We start from the raw sequence: 24,536 nt of genomic DNA, 5'->3' as shown, positions 1-24,536 counted from the left end.
TGCCTTTTATTAATTGATGAATGGTATTTATTCTTTCTCATTAACTGGCTCCTGAGCTACACACTCCTCTGTAGTGGCAGTATGTCATTTATTTTCTTTAGTGATCTCTCTGACTTCAGTATCTGTTGGTCTTAGTACATTTTGTTGTTCATGGACGACAATCGAGCCTCCCTCTGGGGATTTATAAAGTCATCAGGGCTGTAACTAACAATTATTTTCTTGATTAATCAACAGATTATTCTCTCCATCCACTGATTCATTGTTTTCAGTATAAAATGTAAGAACATTGTGTAAAATGCTCGATCCCAGAGTCCGAGGTAACGTCTTCAAATGTCTTGTTTTGTCCAACAAACCAACACAAGATATTTGACACTTGCATTAATGTCTAAACCCAAAGATATTACATTATATGATGAAGAACAGCAGCAGATCCTCACATTGAAGGAGCTGGATCCAGTGATTTGTGAGGATTTTTTGCCAAAAATTACAGTTAATCAATTATAAAAATAGTTGCTGATTCATTTTCTGTCTGTGCTCATTTCAGATCTAAAAGTTATGTAATCTAATATAATCTAATATAAGGAAAACAGTGGGGTAGAAGAGTGGAGGTGGAAGGCAAAACATGATACCTGATTAAGTTTAGACCACCGCTTCAGACTTAAGATAAGATCAGCTGAACGGGAATTGTGTGAGACGAGAGAGGATGACATTAACTGTTTTTGAGTTAATATAACTTATCTTGTTACAGTGTATATTAAAGCATTTTAATAAAGTTATACGTTAAAACTGGTCTATTATCATTCCAGTTCAAAGTTTGACTATTGACCACCATGTCAGTAAAGGGTGAACTTTAATGCTCTAAAACCAGTATCGTATCGGTCTCAAAAGAACCATACCGGTTGTGCTCTAGACTAGTGGTTCTCAACCTGTGGGTCGGGACCCCCACTAGGGGTCGCCAAAGCTACATGTGGGGTTGCGTGGCCTTCTCAATTTTGAGGTGAGCTACAACAACAAAAATATAGACAGTAAACCTATATCTCAGCATTTGGTTCACTTTTATGAAAAAAGTAAATGCAATGTAAAGTAAGTTGTTTATAGTCTGTATGATTGTTTTAATTTAAAGATTTAATACAAAAAATATAATACAGACAGAGAAATTTATTAAAAGTTCCCTAAACAGAATATCTGCTCAAAATTCATCCAAATCTCTCGTTTTACACAACCTTCCTGCAGTTACTGAGTTCACAGTTTGGGTTTAATGTACAGTTTTGAATTTAATATGAAATAACCATAAAATATGTCAGAGGATGTTAGTCCACTAAATGATAGAAAAGGGGTCCCTGAAGGTTCCCAGGTTGGACTAGTTCTGCTCAACTAGACTTTAAAACCAGCCAGTGACGTTTCTGAGAGCAACATTTACTAACCACTAGATCAGATAGTTACTTGACCTATAAATACTGCAGTGTCAGAAATCCACAACCTAAACTGAATCTAATTTCCTCCCAGATTTCCAGATTTAAGACGCGCACCGTGCACGCATCATTATCTCTAATCATCACAATCTCTGGGTTTCACTGGACTGCTGTAACATCAAATGCTCGCCTCCTTCAGAATTACGTCTGCGAAATTAGTTCAGTAGCTGGCGCCATATTTTTTTGTTTGAATTTAATAAAAGCCAAGAAAAAGAAAAGCTTAAGCACTGCTTGTGTAAACCTCTCTGAAGAAGAGAGGACTGTTTCATCCTGAAACCATTGTGTGTGTGTGTGTGTGTGTGTGAGTGTGAGGGAGAGAGAGAGAGAGAGAGAGAGAGAGAGAGAGAGAGGGAGTGAGTGAGTGAGGAGGAGTGAGTGAGTGGTGGTGTGTGTGTGTGTGTGTGTGTGTGTGTGTGTGTGTGTGTGTGTGTGTCTCTCCTCTGCAGATATGTACAGTACAATATCTACATGCTAAGATGAAAGAGATGATGTTACATGTTACATGTCATGGTGGTACATGATGGTCTTTGCATGAGAGCGAGGGGGGAAAAGGACACACAGATCGGACTGATGGGTAAAAACAGGAGGAGTGAGAGTGAGACGAGGAGTCGAGGGAAAAGGAAGAGAGGAAAGAGAGAAAGACAGAGACAGAGAAAAACATGGCTGTCAGCATGTTTCCTGCTATACTGGAGATTAAACCGCTTTCAGCACGTCAGCATACACTTAGACTAACAAGTCTCTCTCTTTCACACGCGCCAGAAATGTCCTCAAATATCTCCTTGACACTGGGGCTCATCGACAGCAGGAGCTCAGCTGATAAGGTGGAAGAAAAGGAGGCCACATATCTCTGCCAGCACACACGCACAGATACAAACATTCTTGATACATGCATCACCAACGCAAACACACACATCCATCAATGTGTATCTGCAGGTCATCTGAGAGGCTGCAACCTCCTGATTTCAGATTCAAGGCAGAGTCTTTCTTCCTTTCTCTCTCTCAGGAATCGGTGGAGGAGTGCCAGGTTAGTGGTGAAGGTCCAACTCTGTATGTGTTTGCTGTTCTGATGCTGGATGCTCACTGCTCTCAACAGATAATTCATCTCTTTGGAACCACTTGTTTAACTCGGCTGGTGCAGTGCTGGCTTGCAACTAAAACTGTTGTTATGGTTGGCTACTAATGAATTAATGAATAATAATTAACAATAAACGTTGAATGTTAGCATGCTTACACGCAAAACTAAGACCTTAACTACAGTAAACATTACCCTTTTACCATGGTTACATTACAACAGCATGTTGAAATCCTAATTGTGAGCATGTTAGCATTTAACGAACCATGAGTACCAATTCTTTATAAAAAAACCCAGCAAGCACCAAGTCAGCAGCCGTGATGCTTGTTTGGCTGCAGCATTTGTCACTTGTCTTGTTTACAGCAGTATTCTCTACCCATTGGTCACGTCTGCCTGTGACAGGGTGTTACAGGTTACCTCAACAACCACCTGCAGAGCCAGCAGAGAGACGGGTAAATTCAAAGCACACAAGATGAGACAACAAGGGTCATCACACATGTCCAGGAGAGTAAAGAGACCCTGCTAACACACAGCAGGACCGTGAGGCAGCTGCGGTTTCTCCTTTTATACAGCGACTCTGTCTGAGTGACTCTAAACTGCTGCTGCACTCTCCTCGCCTCACAGATTGAGGCGAAACTGATGGAAGTTTCAAATTCATTTCCTTCTTATGTAACCTCCATTTTGCATGTAGGATTGCAGTGTAAGTAGAAGATGAAGCAGCAGGTAATTTGAATTCAATTTGAATTTTTTAGTTAATGAAAATTAACGAAAATGAATGAAAAAAAAGCTGAAAATTTGTTTTTCTTCCTTTGAACGTCCACAGGAGACACTAAAGGCATGGTTTCATTACAGTAGGATTCAATTTGTCAATTTAAATATTTTCAGTGCTTATTCCTTTTAAAATAAATCTGAAATGAAGAATGAGAAATATTATGAAAAGTCTTAAATTATTACTAAAACCCCAATCGAAAGAGCTTATTTTTATTAAGTAAGGTTGAGGGAGCGCTGTTGAGCAATAGAGGAGTAACACACATTTCCAAACAAATTAATACTTTTAATATACGCCCAACAGAGATAGCTGCCACTGCAACGCTGTGGAACGGGACATCTGTGCTACCATCGACCACCGCATCCAAGATGTGTATACAGACTAAAGAGAAGATGCACAGCTCATTTATGTGTTGATTTTTCTTGTTATTTACATCCTTTGTATTTTTAAGCTTTTATTTAAAGTCAAATAATCAAACTGTGTGTTGATTGATCGGTTGAATGCCAGTGAAGCCTGAGGCTGAATTAATCCATCTTAACCACTTTAATGCAGCGACAGCAGACACATAACAGCTAGCAGTGAAAGCCTCTGTTTGTGGGTTCATATGGGAAGACGGTGCAACAGTACACAGAGAGTCTGGAGGTAAATGCATTTTCATCGATTGGGAATAATCACATGCTGATTGCTTTTGACGCCACTTCACACCAGCTGTGGAGACAATATGATGCCACAGACATGAAGGTAAACTGAAGGTGCATGGAGACAAACTCAGACACGAGAGAGTTGCGACTCTGACACCAGATGCTTCATTGTGCGTTTGTTGATGGCGGGGGGGGGTTCATAGGGGACGTCATTCTCAAGCTCCGAAAAAAAATCTTAATCCACACTGTCTGTCAGCTGTCACCTCATGAACAAAACATTCAGCTAGCACAGCGGTAGGCAACCTGCGGCTCTTTATACCCTCACTGGTGGCTCCCTGTGGTTTGACAGAAAACGATTTGGAAATGAATAACATTTATTTTTTTACATTTTTATGTATTGTTGTTGAAGACCTAAACGTGTTAATTATATTATCCAATCAGAGAGCTAATTGCTTCCACACATTCACGTAATTCCTGTCCGTCTCGGAGGTTGTGTTCACTGGGAATGAACAATGACATTTTTCCATTTCACCTGGACAATAAATGTACAGATTGAAGGACAGAAATAGTGCAATGGAAATGAAAAAGACAGTGACAGTGTATTTTAATGGAGTCTATAGAGTTTATGGGCAGATGGAGGTAGAGTAAGGAATGTTAATGCCACAGAGCACATTTCACTCTCAGTGGGTTCGGTTGCCCACAGCCTTCATTCCATTTCCCTGTAGAGGTAACACACACACACACACACACACACACACACACACACACACACACACACACACACACACACACACACACACACACACACACACACACACACACACACCCCCCTGAGAGCTACATTATTCCCTCACCGCTTCGCAGGCCATGGAAATACTCTGAATTTACTAACCATGACCCAGAAACACACACAGTCACTCCTTCAGTGCTCCCCCACCCACCCATCTCCCCCCTCTCTCCTCACAAATGCAAGCACACACAGTATAGATATGCATGAACACATACCAAAGCCCTGGCATGTGTACACATACGCTCAGTTAAAGGCACACACGCACGCGCGCACACACAGACACAGACACAGACACACACACAGACACAGACACACACACACACACACACACACACACACACACACACACACACACACACACACACACACACACACACACACACACACACACACACACACACACACACACACACACACACCTCTGCCGGTTCAGTCTGATGGAGTTCTAAACGCATCAGTCACTTACTTAAAAAAACACTTATCTTGGCAAATAGCAGTCATTTTGTCTTTCATTTATCTTTCCATCAATTCCCAGATTTTATTTTGAATAACAACTTGTTACGCAAGTCTTCTTTCATGATGTCGGGGCATCTTTCTCCGGCGCAGTGAGCGTGAACAGTCTATTTTGAAAAAAAAAGCTAAATTTATCTAAATCTGCCAGCAGCAAGGGCTTCACTTTTTACTCTGAGTGACATGCCACATTTCTTTGAAAGACAAGAAGTGTTCAGAGAGTAACATATCATTTACAGACATGCTGGAAACGTATATGAAGCAGCTGAAGTGACAGTATCCACCACACACATATATATATATATAAATTATAATATCATAGTTTTTTGAAACATGGTTCACATGTTTAAGCTGCTGTGCGTGGGATATGATCCACACGACGCGTGGAGCAGAACTGAAGCATCTGTGAACAACATGAATGTTTATGAGGAGCTTCCCTGGAGGGTTCGGTTGGTGCAGCAGAGGTGGAGCGACTGCACAGACTCTCAGCCTCCCTGTTGTCACACATCACGCATTCATTCAACACCACGCCGACACACACATAAAGAAAGCAGCATTTTCTCTTTGTCCTCTTTCTGGCCTTCACGACAAACAAACATCGACGCAAGTAAGGCATGATCAATGCGAGTGGGCCCCAGCCTCCTTTACTTCTCTTCTTGTCATTAAAGGCCAGATTTCATGGCGAAAGCCGAATTCAAAGTCTCTTAGAGACGAAAACATCAGCTACTGAAAGCCAAGATGTGCACATTAGTTTGTGATCAGTAGACAAAGAGGGTAGAAACTAACATACTCCTTTTTTTTAAATCGTAACCAAATGTATTTTCATTCTAGAGTCTAGACTTGACCTAGACTAGACCTTGGATAAGACACTGAACCCCAGGTAAAGTGCTACTTCTGTTAAGGTAGAAAAGCCCAATCGGGTTACCACAATCCCGTTTGAGTATCGGAGTTCATGAGGACAGTTTCCGACGTCACTTGACGGCAGTGGCTCTTTATGAGTCTTGAATTAACTTGAGTTCAAGGTCAGAAACTCTTCATGTGCTGTTTGATGACAGTAACTACTGTGTGGCTGTTGTAAGGCACCGTGTCGTGGAACTGTGCAGCTATATATATATATGTATTATGTAAATGTATTTACGCAGCTGGGTCAATGAACATTACAGTCAAACAAGGAAGTCCAGGACCAAAACGCATAAAGGACCACTTCAGAATACATCAGGGTTTCTTTCTCTCACAGCCCACTACAAATTATTAAGACATCCCCAAGTGTCAAACTGCACAGACATCATCAAACATCGAACTGTAACAAGAAGACATTTCACACGGGAGACTAAGTACATCGCGCGCCACATTAAAAGGGTTCAACTAGCAAAATACGGGGTGGCTTTTATTGTGAAGTACTCACAGGAAACAGTGTATTTGTCACTGAGGTCAGCGCTGACAATTATTCGTCAAAATGCATCTACAAACGGTCATTTTGGGAAACTACTGTTGCCATGTGCAGCATGAAATCAGACTGACCGACTTCTTCATTACAACTGCTCAACTAGTGTTTGCTGCCTCAAGAATTCTGGGACATCTGCCACCCTGCTGATACCGTGGTAACCACAGGTGACACTGAATCAAGGATTACAACTTTAACCTATGCCAGATTACTTGTAAAGATTACCTTTGTGTTGTTGAGTCTCTCCACTTTATCAACATCCTTCTCTTTCTTCTTCTCCTCTTTTTTCTTTTCACGCTCCTTCTGTGAAGAAAGGAGAAAAGATGACGTAAGACAGTGGCGTATATAAAACACACTGAATCTGAATATGTTTATTACTCAGAAATGTATTCATGTATCTAGACTCAACAGTATAGATACATTACGTCGATCACTGACTACCTTTACACACACACACACACACAACACACACACACTCATCTTCCACTATTGTTCTAAATATGACAATATTCCACATTTGGATATTCCTAGTTATTATTTAAGACATGTGGGATATGCCGATATTATTCAGGTTTTAGAAGAATTTGGAATATGCGTCTCACTGTACGTTGTAAACAAACCAAACCAACAGTTTGAAAGGCTGAAGCAGAGATACATGCACAACTACAGAAGGAGAAACATATTTTTAAATATTATGAAATAATTGAAATAATAAAAAATAAAGAATTAATAAAAAATATATGTTCAAATGTTTCAAGAAAGTATGTGAATGAATGAAAGGGAGGCTGCATTTGCACAGCAGCTGTTCTACTTTTACTACAAGGGACAACATCACTGCAGCTTGAAGGAAGGAAGGAAAAGGAAGAAAATATACCGCCGTGGATTCCTCTTCTGAAATGAACTACCCACACTGCCAGTTTGGCATTGCCCTGTTTGGAACTGGCCGTTGTGTCCTAAAATGAAAGTTGCGGATTTCCTCATTAAACTACATAAATCATGTTTCCCAGTGTCTGTCGTCTGTCTGCACGTCAACAGCAGCACGAGATTTGGTGTAACGTTAACAGACGGGTAGTTTGGTTACTTTAATCCAGTTGTTCCCAACCTGGGGGTCCTACCCCCTTGATTTTAAGGAGTGTAAGAAAACGAGTTACTTTTACAGTTACGATTAATATCCTAAACTTTAAAGACAGCCTCGTCCTGCATTAGAAAAGTGTGTAGTTAAAACAACAAAGAACTAATAGGACAATAGGGCAAGGGTCAGGGAGAAGTAAACACTGAATCTGTCAGAAAAGAAGCCTATTAAGTGTGAATGATGCACAGTACGGACAGAGAACGGGATAAAAAGGAAATAATCTGCTTAAAATCCATTTTACACAAACTTCCTGCAGTGATTGTGTTCACTGTTTGGGTTCAGTTGTTCTCTGCTGTTACTGTTGTTACTGAATATAATATGAAATATCTATAAAATATGTCACTTAGTTTACTCAATGATAGAAAAGGAGTGCCTTAAGGGAAAAATACTGCTTCAGTTGGCCATAAAGTGAGTAGAAGAGCTCAGGTTGCAGTATAATAGTTACTGTGTGTGTTTGCTAAAGTTTAATACAGTGTTTATGTGACATTACTGCTATAATAAGTTTTCCTTTTCAAGGTAAAAGTATGTAAGAATTATAGCAACATTTACTTGACTATCACTATTATATATGATGTTTTTGGATTATTATTACTGCTTCATTAATGATGCATTTTGCTGCTGTATTAAGGTCGAGCTAACTTTGTATGGACTTTATATACTGTTCAGTAGTTTTGGTGTCCTACATTTTGGCTGCAATGCTCCAATAAATTTGTATTTATCAAAGACCAAAGTGGCCTTGCCCTAAAAAAGGACTTAATTCCAGGCGTGCAGTGTGTCTTTAACAGTTTGATTAATTGGAGTATGCACAGCTGCATGTAAACGAGAACGTTAGTGGAATATTTATTTTCAATTGTAAACAGCTTAGTAGGAATAGTGTCTTTTTCACACATGTAAACGTAGCCACGGTGATAACTAACATGCGTCTGTCCTGCAATACCATAATTGTCATGTAATACTGCTTAAGCATGCAGAAAGACGCCACTGTTCTTCATTAAATCACCATTCGACAACCATTATATTCTGTAGGAGGAAACATGAGGCCTAATAGTAAAGATTTGCTGTACCTCATGGCAGGTTGAAAACAATTAGATCTCGTTCCTTAATGTGATTTTAATGCACTCACAATGCACTTTTAATGTGCACACATTATTAGCATACGGAGAGTTGATGTAGTGTTTTCAGGTTAATGGATGTCTCTTGCTTTGTTGTATGTAAATGAGCCGGTGCTGATGCCAGCCACCAACAGGCTTTAGCTAATGACTGTCAGGATGCCAAAGAGAAAAGCTTTAGCTTAGCGGGTGAAGCCTACAATCTCGCCATTATGGTAACAATGGCAGCCTGTTTCTGTCTCTGTTCTCAATGCAATCACTTTACTGGCTCTTTGTGTATTTATAGTTATTTATTCGGAGATGGTTATTTGTCTTGAGGACATAATAAACAATGCGACATAATCATCAATATTTACAGTGACGCAAATCTGAACGAACACTGACTCACTATCATTTGTGCTCTTCTGTGAGAATGCATTAGCTCTGTGGGTTTTATACTTTACACTAATGGGATGAATATTAAAAACACTGCACATTATAAAAACTGTCACACAGAAAGCATGGGTCAAACGTCAAGGCTTTCCACAGCAGATATATATTTATATATATATATTATTATTATTATTACATATATAGGCTCGAATTGAATTTCTAAAGATTCTGGGAGGGATTTTAAATAAGAGGAACGTATGGACGCTCATTTCCACCAATGTGACAAGAAAAATGATTCTGTAAGTCATTACAATGAGAAACTTCTCAAATAATGACTTGACTTTGTGATAATAAGTCATTATTTTGAGAAAGTTTGGCTTACGTAATATTTTTTTTCCATCACATTAGCAGCAATGGGTTTCCATAGAAGTGGAAGCAACAATGGCTACTGTTTATTGATTAGACTGATTCACTGTTACAGTAATTATTAATGCAAATATGGCAGAAAATGCTGTTTTCAGCCTCTCAAATATGGAGAATACGAGGGGTTGGGATGAGAGGTATACGTGTTACATGTAAGATGAATTAATGTGTCTTTTATTTTATGTCTTGTGTTTTGTTTGTGTGTTTATGTTTCATGTAATCCGTACACCATCTCCGGATATTATACCATCCTTTATATGAAGGTATTATCATATATGCCTGTTGGTAAGAGGTTGTAAGCAAACATCCGTGGTGGAAGCATGAATTTAAATAAGGATAATTATACAAAAAAACAGTTACAATCATTTTTCATGCAAAAATGGCAGAAAATTATGTTTTCAGGTTCCTCCAAATTATTTTTGCAAAGATAAAAAAAAAGGACATTTATGTAACGTGCTCATTTTGTCAAGTGGCTCCAGAAGATTTACGTCATTTAATTTGGTCTCATCCTCATTCTTGTTCTTTTTGGAAAGATATCTGTGCTTTTATTTCCCAGTGTATTTTCAGATTTTATCCTTTTATATGAAAATGTTCGGCTTTATATTGAAACCCTCTACCAAAATAAATCTGTTATATCATTAATTTGATCATTTTAAACCAAAAGTGAAATCAAACAATACATTACATTACTCCTACTACATGTTCTATGTTTACCTGTCCGTAAATAAAGTATAAATACTCTATGAGAGAGATGTTCTTCTTTTCTCTGTTTTAAATCATATTAAACTGAATATCTTTGGGTTTTTGACTGACAGAACAAGACATTTAAAGACCTTTTTCACTATTTTCTGACATTTTATAGACCAAACAAATAATAATGATAAATAAAATAATCATTAGTTGCAGCCCGAGAACAGTATCACAGACAGTGGCCCTCATTCTGTTTAAACCATCTATAGTACGGCACACAAGCTACACTCTGGCTGCATTTTTGTTGACATATCCATCAGCAAGTTTATTATCTCTGAGGCTCTGGCAGGCACCAAGTCTCTGACTCTATTAACCACGAGCTAATGAGGCTAGCATTGGCCAATTAGCTCCAGCAGCATTAGCAGGCTATTATACTCCCATCTGATCCTCACTCATAAAACACAGCAAATTATAGCCGGGATCCTCCTCCACATATCATGTTGGCCGTGTTTCTAACTTTGGTTATTTAATTAGTTCATGTCTGCACTCAGCACCAGCGCGACTCGAAGGAGCACTGACGCACAGGTGCAAAGGATTATGGTCGGTAGAGACTGGAAACGCTTTTAATTACTATTATTAGAGACAGAACGTTTAGGCAATATGTCTGACATTAATTGAGAAAAATGACAAAAAGAAATGGAACAGATGTCTCTGAGCTTGGACAGCTTTACCCAACTACGACGTATTTTACATTACACCGCATTTAAATAAAGCCTTCAAACAATAAGTCGACTGACAGCAGGGGATCTGCTGTACTGCCAGAGAAATAATCTGTTTTTTATGGGTTAATGATCTATCGGCGGTCGGCCACCGTCCCAATTGATGTTGGCTAATTTATAGGGTTGAGCGAGTACACCACTATCTGAATCCGTTGAACCAACTAAATCATCTGTATTCGTATCCGTAGTTAGAATAGGCGGGGCTTAAACCAGACTTGGGTGGTGCTTAAATCTGAAATGGACATGGCTAAGTTAAGATTGATATGGGTTGATCAGAAGTTGCAATATTTATTAGAAAAGTATTTACAGAATTGAGATTACGGAGTATTTACACATTTTACTGGTTTTAAAAAGCATCAGAGATTATATTTTTATACAATTCTTTGTCTGTTTTTGTCTGTGTGTTTATTTTTTACTATAGAAACTATATAAACATAAAAGAAAAATACCATTTAATTCAGTGTTTTCAAATAGTTGGACTAAATGCTGAGATACTGCATACACAAAATACACAAACTGTTATGATGTCCGAAGTTTCTTTAGAAAGCCCGATAACTGTGATGTGGTTGATAAACGAGGAGAAAGAGAGGGTCTCGTGTGGTGGAGGATGACAAGCAAGAAATACTGATAACGTTTATCAGCTAATGTTACAGAGGAAGCAAGAAGCAACAAGGAGGTCAAAATCATTCATCTGCTTTGTGTGGCGTTGACAAGAAAAGTGGCCACGTGGTCGGTGCTTCTGATCCTATTTTCTCTCCATGCACTCATAAATGCATCATCTGTAAGCTCTGTATATTAAATGCCATTAAATGTGTCATTGTCATTAAAGAATGAAAACTGCGACTGTCTGTCACAGTGGCAGACGACGAGAAAGTTTAGGGCGAGCTCTGCAACGAGGCAACAGAACACAAACACAGCAAAGCACCAGCACACCACAGAATCCATGAAAGACCCGCACCTCCTGTCTGCTCCTGTCAGCCTGCGAGGACGGCGAGGTGGAGGGCGGAGCAGCTTCAGACGACTTCTGCTGGAAGACAGAGAATTTCAGACAGAGGGTTAGACAGAGACAGAGACAAGGCGTGGAGAGGAGAGGGGAAAAAACATGGAGACAGACAGAAAGAACAAGGAGAACAGAGTAAGGAGACAGAGCATCACAGGGGGAGGAATGGAAGCAGAGACAGAGCAGAGTTAATTAGAGGGAATGAAGGAGGATTTTCTCCGCTACAGTAGGGCCCTCCTTGCTCCAGTAGATGCTGCAAGCCGAGGTTATATTCAGCCTCACAGCTGCACAGAAAGAATGGTGTCAAAATAACACACACACAGTTATATAGTGCAAGGATGACCTCCATTAACCTGTCGTTGACCTGTGAGACCAGGTTCAAATTGATCTCTGCAGTCTACCAGCAACAGTAACCGGTTGTTTTTTATATCTCTGTTCATCAGAGTGTTTTGCGGAGTGGGAGACAGAGAGCAAACAGGGTGACCCCCTCAGGCCTGTTGCTGGGATACTTCACCGCCATACTGGACCGGGCAAGACGGGCCTGTTTCTTGCAAAGTCCAATGTTGATGGATGTCAATGTCAATGGTCAATGCAGAGTCTATGTATATACGTCTATGGTGACAGCAACCATGTATTCCCCTGAGCGCCATATTGGAAGAAGTTACACACGTGTGTAAAAGGTAGAAAGTATTAAAATGTCAAATATGATCAAACCACTCCCACACAGTCCCAATTAAGTAACTAATACATAAATAAAAATAGGGCTGCTCCCTCATAGTCGAATTAATCGTCAGTCAAGAGTCAATCAGTCGGATAGTTGCAGAAAAAGAACAATAGCATTAAACTCTGTTCAGTAGCTGCACCTCTGAACACCTCTGTTCTAAACACCTCTGGTCTCTGGGACCAAAGTATCAGAGGATTGTTGCAACACAGACTTTCTCTTGTAACACAGGGAGTCACTTTCTAGTGTGCTGTTGCTTATGTGAACTGTACTAGCTGCTGCCATGAGCTAGTTAGCGGTCCTATTATGGGAGCTGGAAGGAAAGTGGTAGGTTTAAACACTACTACTGCTGCTGCTGCTGCTGCTGCTACTACCTAAAGATGTTGACTTTGTTGCTTACTTAGTCAAGAATATTTCATGTTTTAGTAAAAACATCATATTTCAGTTATTCTGACAGATATTGCAATATGATTTCCGATTAATGTGGGAATTATCATTTTTGCATCACCAAGTTAAAAACTATTAAAATCATGACGATGTGAAATAGTTTGAGGTCTGTAACAAACAAGCACGTTTTCTTAAATCTGGAGAACAAATCTGTAGGTCAGAATAATGCTGTTTGTCACACATTTGACCTCACTTTTGGTCTCCACCAGCTCCTGAGAAAGTCTTTTCACCTGGTAGAGGCTCTTCTATGATCACCAGCTAGTTAAATGTATTATATGCTGGGCAGATATCACAGTTAGTGGCAGAGGAAGACAAAAACATTGAGCAAAAAGCGTCTAAAAAGCTTCATAAAGCTGAGAGCCGTTGCATTATTCAGGGATACATTACTGCTGGAGATTCCATTCACATAATTTGATTAATTAATAGGAAAAACATTGATGACTGCAGCTTTAAAAGTATGTTTGCCTGTGCGTTAATGTGCACAGACATTTCCTTATGTCAGATGTAAGGCAGCCAAGCTCAATATGCATTTCTCCACTGACAGGAGATTATCACAGTGCCAGATGGACAGAGGAACTGAATGAATTGAGATACAGAAAGGAGAAAGTCAAGAAAAGATAATTCCCAAAACCACATTTGCATGCATGGTATATTACTACTTTCATATTCAGGAAACTCGAGAGAATTTAAACTAAGTATTTGTTTCAATTTTTTTTTTTTGACTGTGAAAAGGCTGATTTATGAATTCTACAGCTTAGTGCACACACAATCTATCGGGAAGGCAGACCATTACCAAAAATTAAACACACACTTTCTTCAATAATTACTTCCATTTTCAATGAACTTTCTTAAATCTTTCCTGCCTGTAATGAGACATTTCAGTTAGCAGACTTAACTAAACAGCTCTGATGCTACCTTGGCCTCGTCTTTATCACTTCCTTTTTTTATTCTTTGCCATCTGTTCGCTGCCGCTCTGCATGCGCCGCGGCTTCTGCTACGTCCCTCAAGACTTGAGCCTCGTCTCCACTTACTGCCTCTCCACACAACAGCTGAACAGATTGATTATTCCAAAAAAAGGCAAAAGGAATTAAACAAAAAACTAAAGACATGTATGTTTTGAAAATGAAATGACGTAGAGAACGTTTATAGAACACTGAGCCGTGTGGAGCTATGGTGAGGCGTTTAATACGGTTTTACCAGATTCTGACAGTATGACAGAATAACTTCACGGTCTATAATGGTTTGAATTATACTTTCATGACAAAATAAAATCCACACACCTGTGGGAAATGGAAAATTCAACTATTCAACCCAGTGATTCGAAACAACAACCCAGCAGGCCTAGTTTCATCAACTACAAAACCATGGCAGTGGTTCCCAACCTGGGGGTCGGGACCCTCACCCACACACTTTTTAAATTGTCATTCAACACACAACACAAACTGCACTCAGAGCATTCACCCTCTGATAAAGAGCCACAACAAAGAGCTAACAGAACAACAGGCCAAGCATCAAGGGGAAGAAGACACTGAATTTGTAAAAAGAAAAAGCCTATTAAGTCTGTATGATTAAAAACTAAAACACACACATATATATATATATATAATACAGACGAGAAAAGAAGAAATATGTAATTTAGTCAGGGGTTATCAGTTTACTCTGTGACAGAAAAGGGGACCCTTAAAGATAAAGGTTGGGAACCACTGAACTATGGCACCTCATACACCTTCAAATGGACAGACATGCAGACAGCATGGTGGGTAACTGTTCTGTTTATAATACATTGTGTTTAAGTTACTCCGACCTCCATGAACCCACAGGACTACAACTTATCACAACTTGGGTTTTGTTTGCTTTTTCCATTTGCACACTTTACCTGGTAGAGCTGGCGAGTCCATGCTGCGCTGAAGTGGCCTCCGACCTGTGGCCCTCGCTGTGTGTCATTCTCTCTCTCTCTCTCTATCTTTCTCCTTTCCTGTCATTCTACAGCTGTCTCTATCAATTAAAGGCCAAAAAATGCTTGATTTATTAAAGTTTTTCAGTAACGTGCCTTTGAAAAACAACCGTTTTATCCGTCTTCTTCTCAAACTTGAGGCAAACGGCACAATACATAGTTCACACATCCTCCAACGCCACCCAACTCAACTCCTGTGTTCAGGATAATTGAAATGCTTGCTCGGGATTCAGTTCATAAACTCTGTCTTTACCCGCCGTCATTCTCTCTCGGGGGTGACTGATTGGTACTCAGCATGTACAACTCTCAACAAAGACGAGAAGGAAGTCAGATGACTCACTCCTTAGCTACTTCCAACATGCTCTGAAAAAAAACCCAATAATTTTTACTACATTTTTGTCCCTGACCAGAACTCACCAGTTGAGCCCATGTATCAACTCTTACTAAAGTCTAAATATCTGAACAGTTAATCAAATTCTTCATGGAGACACGATCTACTGTACGTGTGGTTCATCCACATTCTTGCCTAAATCAGACTCAACTTTTACTTCATTATTCATTAGTACTAAAATAAGAAGTTGGAGCTTCGGTTCAGGGGTCTGGAACGAGGCTGCAGAGTTCGCCATTGCACGCCAGTTCTACATTTGTTTTTGTCAGAGGCTTAAATGAGGCAAAAGAAATGGTAATCTGTGATGGGACACTACCATTTCCCACTTTGGACTGCTGATAAAACACACTTCTTAGCATCTAACTGTTCTTAACCACCCAGAGAGGGATGAATCCACAGACATCATTAACATCAACCCACCTCCCTTTCTTCCTCACACTGTTCCTCCCCTCCTCCTTTGCTCTCTTAACTACCTCGGGCTGGAAACTAACACTGACTGTGTCTTTCTGAGGGCAGAACAGAAGAATGTTTTCTCCCACTTTTCATCTTTCTCCATTTCCATCCTTCTCCCTCCCTCCTCAACTGTTAGGCATCAAACGACTGCTTGCTCTTGTTGCCTGTGGTGGTGAAAGGAGCGCAGCAGAGATGTGAATTCAGAGCATTTTCTATCCCCTACTTATTCTGTTGATGTCTTTTAGGTTTTTTTTTTTTTTTTTCAAAACTTCCTCCTCTTCCGACTTTGATGCTGCCGGAGATGTCGACACAGCACTAAACAGGCGCAGATGGGCTGATGATGATGATAAAGCGAAGAGAGACTGGAGGGTAAGAGGGAGGAGTGAAAGGAATACAGAGCAAGAGGGAAGGGGGGGGCAGAATGATAAAGAGTGGATAGATAACAAGAGGAGTGGTGCGAGCTGGGTGAAAGAGGATGAACAGAGGGTGAATAGATATTAGGACTTGGAGATAGAAGCGTTTGGCTATCTGCTGTGGCGACTACTGATAGTGAGACAGAACGATGGTTAACATCATAACAGAAACGTGTCCACTGGGTAGACCTTTAACAGCTTCATTTGTACTCGTACAGAGGACGCTCGCTCAAGGGAAGTGGAACACAGAGACTAAAACAAGAATTATGGAGGCAGAGGGAAGGGTTTTAGATGTTTAAGCTGCAACATAACTCCTAAAAGAATATTGAGTCACGTTCAACTTTATGACCTTGAGCTATGTTTTGTGACATGGTTGTGGGAGATATCACAAATCTGCTTGCAACCTCAAATGCATCTATCATAGAGGACTATATAGAACTAGGGGCGTGCATGTCTCCCATCTAAGATGATCCGATACGTATCCAGATACATGGGCTACAATACGATTCAGCGACGATGCATTTTAATCCAGAACAATTCGATTCAATGCAATCTGACTCAGTACTTAACATTGGTTGTGTAAAAGTGACATTGTTTACCTTCAGAGACATATATTTTATAATATTATAGTAATAATAGTATTACAATAAAATACAATCAAAATCATAGACTAGAGCAGCGGGTTGGCAACCCTGCAGCTCCCGAGCTCAATAGCAGTGGATATCAGTCTTGAGTCTCCCGGGCTAGGCTAGCTCTGGATTCAAGTAAAGTCTTGAGGAAAACTTTACAGTGCATTGTAAGATTATTTTGCTCTACCACCAACGCTTCTGACTTACCGATATGCTTCATCTGTGGTGAGAAATTAGCATTATAAAGCTCAAACTAGCTTCACGGCTCCAGACGAGATTCTTTTCTTTGGCTTTTCTGCTAGTAAAGGTTGCTGAGCCCTGGACTAGAGAATGAGGGGGTATATGTATTAAATCAGGCAGTAGTGGAGAGTGCTTGATCTTGCTACATTTCACAACAGCATTTATCACAGCTAATTTGTGTTTTTATTTTATATATATATATATATGTATTTTGGGGGCTTTTATGCCTTTATTTTGATAGGACAGGTGTTTTTTTGCTTTGCCAAAGTTGGGCTGAAACAGAATGGAAATGTATAACAGTAGTGTGTGTGACTTTACAGCATTAATTGTGTAAAAGTCAAACTCTCCTGTTCCCCTATTCAACAGAAATCCAAACTGACCTGATCCAAACTCTCCCCGCAGCTCTTCTGCCGTCCACTGACGTCAGAATACAATATGTCAGCTGAAGGCAGAAGTTAACTAGGCTGCCACCGCTGGCTGCAGGAGCACACAGAACATTGCCAACTACTGTGGACACAGCAGGCAGGACATCCCTATGACTAACACAGGCAAATAAGGTTGAAAATCAGCAAAGTCTTCCTCCAGGGTGACTGTGCTGCTCTCTGGTGACATTTTTAGGCCAATCACTGGGCTCATCACAGAGGGTTTGCAAGATGAACTCTGAAGTCTTGTTGATTCCAGTAACATTGAAATAATGTGTGGTCCATACACACACACACACACCTACTAATTCACTCATGCTGCATGGGCAATGGAAATGGAGTGGATGCACTCATGTACTCCACTGCGGACAAAGTACTGCAAGCTGCCCATTACAAAAGAACACTGTTCTCTCCATTGGTCTCATACAAACACAAACAAATTAAGAATCCAGCACTTCAAGGTCTTACGTGCACTACAACTTGCACTCAATGTCTGCATCAAGAAGGCTTTTTAAATGTCTGTATATTTTCCTTTGAGGATACAAATGTGTTTTGAAGTTTCAGAATTGAAATGCTAAAATGTGCCCTTCATTGGAAGAGAGTGCATCATTGAAACTTTTCTATATCAGTGCCAACATAAAATGTTCATTTAAAGACAGACTAGGTAGCTTTCAAAGGAAGAAATTGAAATGAAACGTTGGGTTCTGCTGTTACAAACATACCTGGTTGTACTTATTGCTGTTTGGCTGACATTGCTGAGTCTTCTTACAGACATTTTTAGCATGTCACAGATAATTTTGTGGGGGGTTTTTTGTACCTTTATTTCCGTACGTAATGATATAAAGGCCTATCATAACCAGCACAAAGAGGTATCACAGACAACATAAAATGTCTTCAGTCACATCTACAGGTAGCCTTGTCAGTGTTAGTGCTTCCCTTTGTGAGTTTTGGGAATGTGGTGAAAAGGTTTGGTTTCGAGCTCTGTGCTATAACTTTCGCAGCTAAAGAGCTAAATATGTTTGTCAGGAGTTGGTGGGGGATAGATAACATGTTGTATTACAATATCTTTTAATGCAGGTTTGAAGACTGAAGACAATCTTTGGAAATTAGGTGAAAATGCATGTGCCATCGATTGCAACCTGTGGCTACAGTAGAAGAATAAGAAGGGAGTGCGGGTGACGTTTATGGCTCTGGGAAATAGTCTCAGAGTGAGACCTCTTACTGTCTGCTAGAGACCAGCTACCCCGGGTCTGAAACAATCCACTGTCAACTGTCAGTGCTGATCAGATATGGATCCAGATTCTGTTACTGCGTTGACTATTTCTCTCCTCAAATCTGTTCACAAACAGCCATTGAGAGCAGGTTAAATGCCTTTTTCCTGGACAACCAGAACAGGAATGATAATTTCTAGAAGAATTGCTGCACTCAGTCCAGTATTATATCACTCACATTGAGTACACTGATGGTCAGTGTTCCAGTTTTCAACTCACTGCCAGTAATCGTCCAACCATGCTGGTAAACGAAGGCAGTACAGTACGATGATGTAACTACAGTGAAGAGGCGCACGCTGTTTCTTTTCTGTAAGTGCTCAACAAATAAGTCAAACCAACAAACTCTGCACTCTCGTTCCAACACACACAAACACAAACTGTAGCTGAGGGTTACTGCAGCCCGCCCTCGCCTCTTCTTTCTCCATCTGCACCAAACTGCTTAAAGTGATAATGAGTTGTTTTTAATAATTAATTTGCATATAAAAGCCGAGCCGTCTGTGTGGGCGGCAGAAACAGATCCTAGATCACAGTCTGGCTGCTGGCAACGCTTCAGAGAAAGCCACAGAAAACAAGAGAGAAGCAGGAGGCGAGAGGGGAAAAGACAAACCGAGAAACAGAACGAAGAAGAAGAATGAGGGAAGCAGAAAGAGAGACAATGAGAGGAAGGAGATGAAATATAGGCGCTCCAGAGAAAGACTGCTGTGAACAAGACATTTTGCATTAATGTAACGTTTATGTTTGAGAGGGTTTTCTTTTCTCTGCCACTTTTTTTTGTTGTTGCAGTTTTGCTAGCTTGAGTGTTGTACAGATAGAAACGTCTGCCAGTCGGCAAGGCTTTTACATCGCATTGTTCATATCACTTCACAGTATTTGCTCTTAAGTGCGTGTGAGTGTTTGTGTTCTTCAGTATTCAGGGCTGTGAAGCTAACGTTAGCTCAAGATGCTAAGCTGTAGCAGCAGATGCAGTCGGTTCCTCATCAGAACTTTTACTTGGTCAAACGTGACTTTACAGGCCGTTTGTCATTCACATAATATAATGTAATAGTTTCCTAAACGTGAGCTAAATTTGTCATTTGTTTCTTTAGAATGAAGTTAACTTCCGAGTTGACTTTCCTGTGAAGACATTCTGACTAGTGGAAAAGCACTAATGACACTAATGAAGGCTCCTTTGTATTCAAGTGTCCCATTAAGCCATGACAGTGTGACAATGAGCCAGTACGCACAATACCAGGACCCTGACAGTGAAGCAGCTAAATGGAATTCAGCCATCATTAATGGTATTTACCTTTGTGCTTTTTCCCACTCTGACATGTCAAAATGTCACGTAGATCTTCTGAGTTCAAACACAGCTTAATTTGAACATATCTAACTAACTTGTGATGTGCGACCCGCTTTCACTAAGTTCAGCGTTATCGTGGTGGAACGATTAAAACAACGGGAGAGACAAAGAAGGACTTTCTGTTAGGATGATTTACGCCAGGAGCACATTGTCCATGACAGGCTTGATTCAGGCGAGCGGAGATGAAAAGATTACAGCATGAAACATTTATGAGCTGCACTACGTTGTGAAGACTTCACAAAACACGGAAATATATTATTTAATGAGGACATGAGAAATCATTTGCATTGGAATTACAGTCATGGCAAAGTTTCAGCACAGTACTGCTACATTGTGTAAACTTGTAACCAACTTTTTGACTCACTGGCTGAGCACATTGTTTACCAGCCAAAATAACAAACTGGTTTTGTCACATGTGTATTTGTTTTAGTACATTTCATTGAGGTGATAAGGTATTGTGTTGAATGCAAACGTAAAGGAGAGGAGACATTTAAAACAAAATTTTGAAAACAATCTGTTGCTTTAAATCATTTTAACCAACTGAAACCTCCTCATAAGACTCCTCTCCCTCTACTACTGTCCTCCTGTGGGTACATGCAGACTTAACATTAGTAGTAGTAGTAGTTACTACTAATAAACAGGGCCATGAAACTAAGAGAGCTCGAGTCAGTTTTGCAGAACTGTATAGAAATGCGAAAAAACAAATCTGGTAGTGTGTGTGTGTGTGTGTGTGTGTGTGTGTGTGTGTGTGTGTGTGTGTGTGTGTGTGTGTGTGTGTGTGTGTATTGTTAAATTCAGCAGAGGACAGGAGCAGCGCACCTGTAAATTACACCAAAATGCTGTAATAATTTATTTTATGACTATTATTGGGTACAAACATTTACCCAACAGGGTGGCGGAAAGCCTTACATAGATTTTATTAATTCATTATTCATTTTGAACGCTCCTTGTATCTACATTTGTGTTAAGCAGCCAACCAACCAACCAAAAGTTAGAAGTGCTGTCTGTTTGCAGAAGCTGGAATATACCAGGGAGGGACATTGATTTTTATGATGCATTCACTTGAAATGGGAACTGCAGATTGTCTGTAGCAGGAGATGATAAGTTCTGCACTATTTTTAAACTTTTATATTGTAATAATCTTTGAATTATTAAGCAATAGGATAAGATTAGATAGACTTTATTGATCCCACACTGGGGAAATTCACTCGCTACAGCAGCTCCAGAAACAACTCAGCAGGAAAGAAAAATATACATTGAATAAAACAATTCAATAAAAAGAATACAAGATATAATGAAACTAGAATAATGGTTATATGTACACTACATACAGCTTTTCATACAGATGAAAGATCAGTGATATGGAACGTTGCACAGCAGGAGGTAGTGGCATGGTAAAACACATATAGTAGTATAAATTAGTGGAAAATATAGGCTATAGACAGCGCTATGAATATACAGTAAAGGTCTAATAACAATAATGTGCGTGTAGGAAATGAAATACATATATACTGTATGTAAAAACTGTACAGTACTAATAGTGACTGGTAAGGTGTTATTTGACACACAAAGCATTGTATTAGATGTTAACTAGTTAACATACAGTACGATTGAACACCTGATTGATTACAACTGTTTTTACTGTTCGTCAGTAGTCAGTAGTGTCTTTATATCCCATAATATCCGAACACTGCATTAGATGAGTTTGGCGTCGAAGTGGAAAGTTTAATGTGAAACTAACTCGTGACAACACAGCAGATAGAGTTGACTTCACATTAATAGTTAAGGTCAGCTGATGGCCAAAGGCGCCTGCAGTTTCAAATAATAACTACACTTTGAATTGAATTGTTCAGCTTTACCTTATAGCACAGCCACGACCACTGAGTCAAACTGCTAGGGAGTGTTAATGCTCCATTTCTGTGTGGGTTATTTGCGAACACACACTCTCACACACACACAGACTGCTTCATGCACATTTTGGTGAGCGTTCACGCTGCCTTGCATAAGTCGCAGTATAGAATCAACCCACCCACTGAAACACTGAAAAACACACACCTCACATAGTTAATCTCTCCGGAAAACAAGGAGACAAGGAGACGTGCACCCACCCGCTCACGTACACACCTACGCAATCACACAATCACATCCTTCCTCTCCCATCATGCACACACAAGTAGGTTCAGTCTTGACACTGACACACACACAGACACACACAGAAACAGACACACGCAGACATCTCTACTTACTGATAAAGACCTGTATCAGAAGATAACAGTGTTTCTGAAAGGTTATTCTCTGTGCGCGCCAACTCTTGCTATCAGATCCAATAGGACTGTGTTGTTTGGGCTGAAATCGGGGTTGAAAGGGATTTCACTACCCATCCAGACATTTAAGCTTAGAAAACATCACCAGTGTGAAAGATTAAAGAGCAGAGAAGGTCAGCGACTGTAAAAATACAAACTTTTACAGGCTGGATGAGTGATACTGGAAGCTAACCATAATGCTTTGGCACAGACGAGTCGGTGCTGGAACTCATTCAAATGTCTTGTGTAAGGAAAAGATGCCAAATATGATAAGTAGCGCATTTCAACTTTTAACACAAGAGCAGCCAAAACCAATGCACGCGCTCTCTGATGCAGTGTCGAGCCTTTTAGCATTCATTTTCAGTTTCTCACCAAAAGGCAAGAGAAGAGAAATCATCCATATTTGATCACTAATATGAAGTCTCTTAAAATAAAAACGCCTCTGTATGCAGATTTTGTTAATGTTTGACAAGAGAAAACACTTTCAACAGAAAATGAAAAAGCTGTCATTTTGCATTTTAGTTGGTCTATATCTTTAGAGAATACTGGCATCAAACATATGCAACACACAGCAACATTGGCAGCTCTAAGAATAACATGACTGACAGGCTGAAAGATGACTGAAATAACTGACTGAATGTAAACAAAGAAGTGGCATTGATACTCACCGGAGCTGTAGCCACGGCCTCCTTGTCGTAATACTTTTTCCTCTCGTACTTGTCCCGGATGAAGACCTCCACTGCTCTGAGGGTAAGATTAAGGACTGAAATACTGCGCAAAAATATCCAAATATGCATTACGCACACAATGCAGAACATTTGCTTAAATTACTAACGTTCTGATTTCATGGGTTTTAGATACCGCAAGCATTAAATCTATCTACCTATCTATCTATCTATCTATCACAAATTTTAAAGCCTCATTTATAATTTACCTTATGCTGTAGACTACACCGGAGCCTGACGTGCACCTCCCCAGAAATGTACCTCCACATTGTGGCAACGCAGACCACAAACAACCACAGATGAGTTAATAATGCTGTTTGATAACCCCACACAAACAGGCACACTTTTTGTCTGTCCCCTCATATTCTCTCGTCCTTTTGTTTCCCAGGCGGCGGTGGAAAAGCAAACGAGGAACACAAGACAGATTAAAGCGTAAATGAGCCCCAAAACCACTTTTAATCTTCTATATATGGGTTTTAACTAGAGTTGTTGATTCACTGAGGTCCAAATCTGGATACTTAAGTATAAAGTATTTGAATTCTACATATTTTGCTGTAAATCTGCACAGCAACCGCCCTCTACTGGTCGAAACCGGCTGTTGCAATTAAATTCTGCTCCTGGCTGATCTGAGGTAATGTGTGTGGTGCCAGCTGCTACTATAAAACCAACCTCTTGAGTCTGTAGACTGTTAGGTAGCGGTAGCCTGACACTGGAGAGTTAGCCTCTCAGAAACTTTTCCAATGTGCTTCTAGTGACTGTAAAAGCTCCAGCGGACTGCGTTTGCAGTGCAGACACAGAGAGTCTGGCAGCAGCTGCTCCTGGCTGGTTAGCCCTGACTACTGGCAGCTGTACTCCTGCTGCCACTCTGTCACTGTGGCTGGTGTTACCTCCCGCATGACACACTACGCAGCCACATGGCCACACCCCCATTTCATCCTCTCTGCTGCATTTTTTTAACTTGCTGGGAGAGAGAGAGAGCTAGCAGGATTAAGGGGTTTAGTTACACTTTAAGGAGAGAGACGAGGGAG

The 24,536-nt window shown here is 40.1% G+C and overlaps 1 protein-coding gene across 9 annotated transcripts in view; it reads right to left on the bottom strand.

The window, feature by feature from the left end:
* Nucleotides 1-24,536, bottom strand: part of smap1 (small ArfGAP 1) — a 95,575-nt gene that overhangs the window by 50,628 nt on the left and 20,411 nt on the right. For 3 of the 9 annotated variants that reach the window (XM_051426255.1, XM_051426220.1, XM_051426237.1), the window contains exons 4-6: nt 23,452-23,527; nt 12,162-12,230; nt 6,924-7,001 (exon numbers count right to left, since the gene is read on the bottom strand). In XM_051426255.1, coding sequence (XP_051282215.1) covers nt 6,924-7,001; nt 12,162-12,230; nt 23,452-23,527 — 223 coding nt within the window. The remainder of the gene's footprint in view (nt 1-6,923; nt 7,002-12,161; nt 12,231-23,451; nt 23,528-24,536) is intronic. The other 6 variants (XM_051426286.1, XM_051426272.1, XM_051426246.1 and 3 more) reach the window with 5 other exon arrangements.

This window comes from Dicentrarchus labrax, unplaced genomic scaffold, assembly GCF_905237075.1.
Source record: "Dicentrarchus labrax unplaced genomic scaffold, dlabrax2021, whole genome shotgun sequence".
In the NCBI taxonomy this organism is placed as follows: domain Eukaryota; kingdom Metazoa; phylum Chordata; class Actinopteri; family Moronidae; genus Dicentrarchus; species Dicentrarchus labrax.
This window is presented reverse-complemented; position numbering and strand designations above follow the sequence as displayed.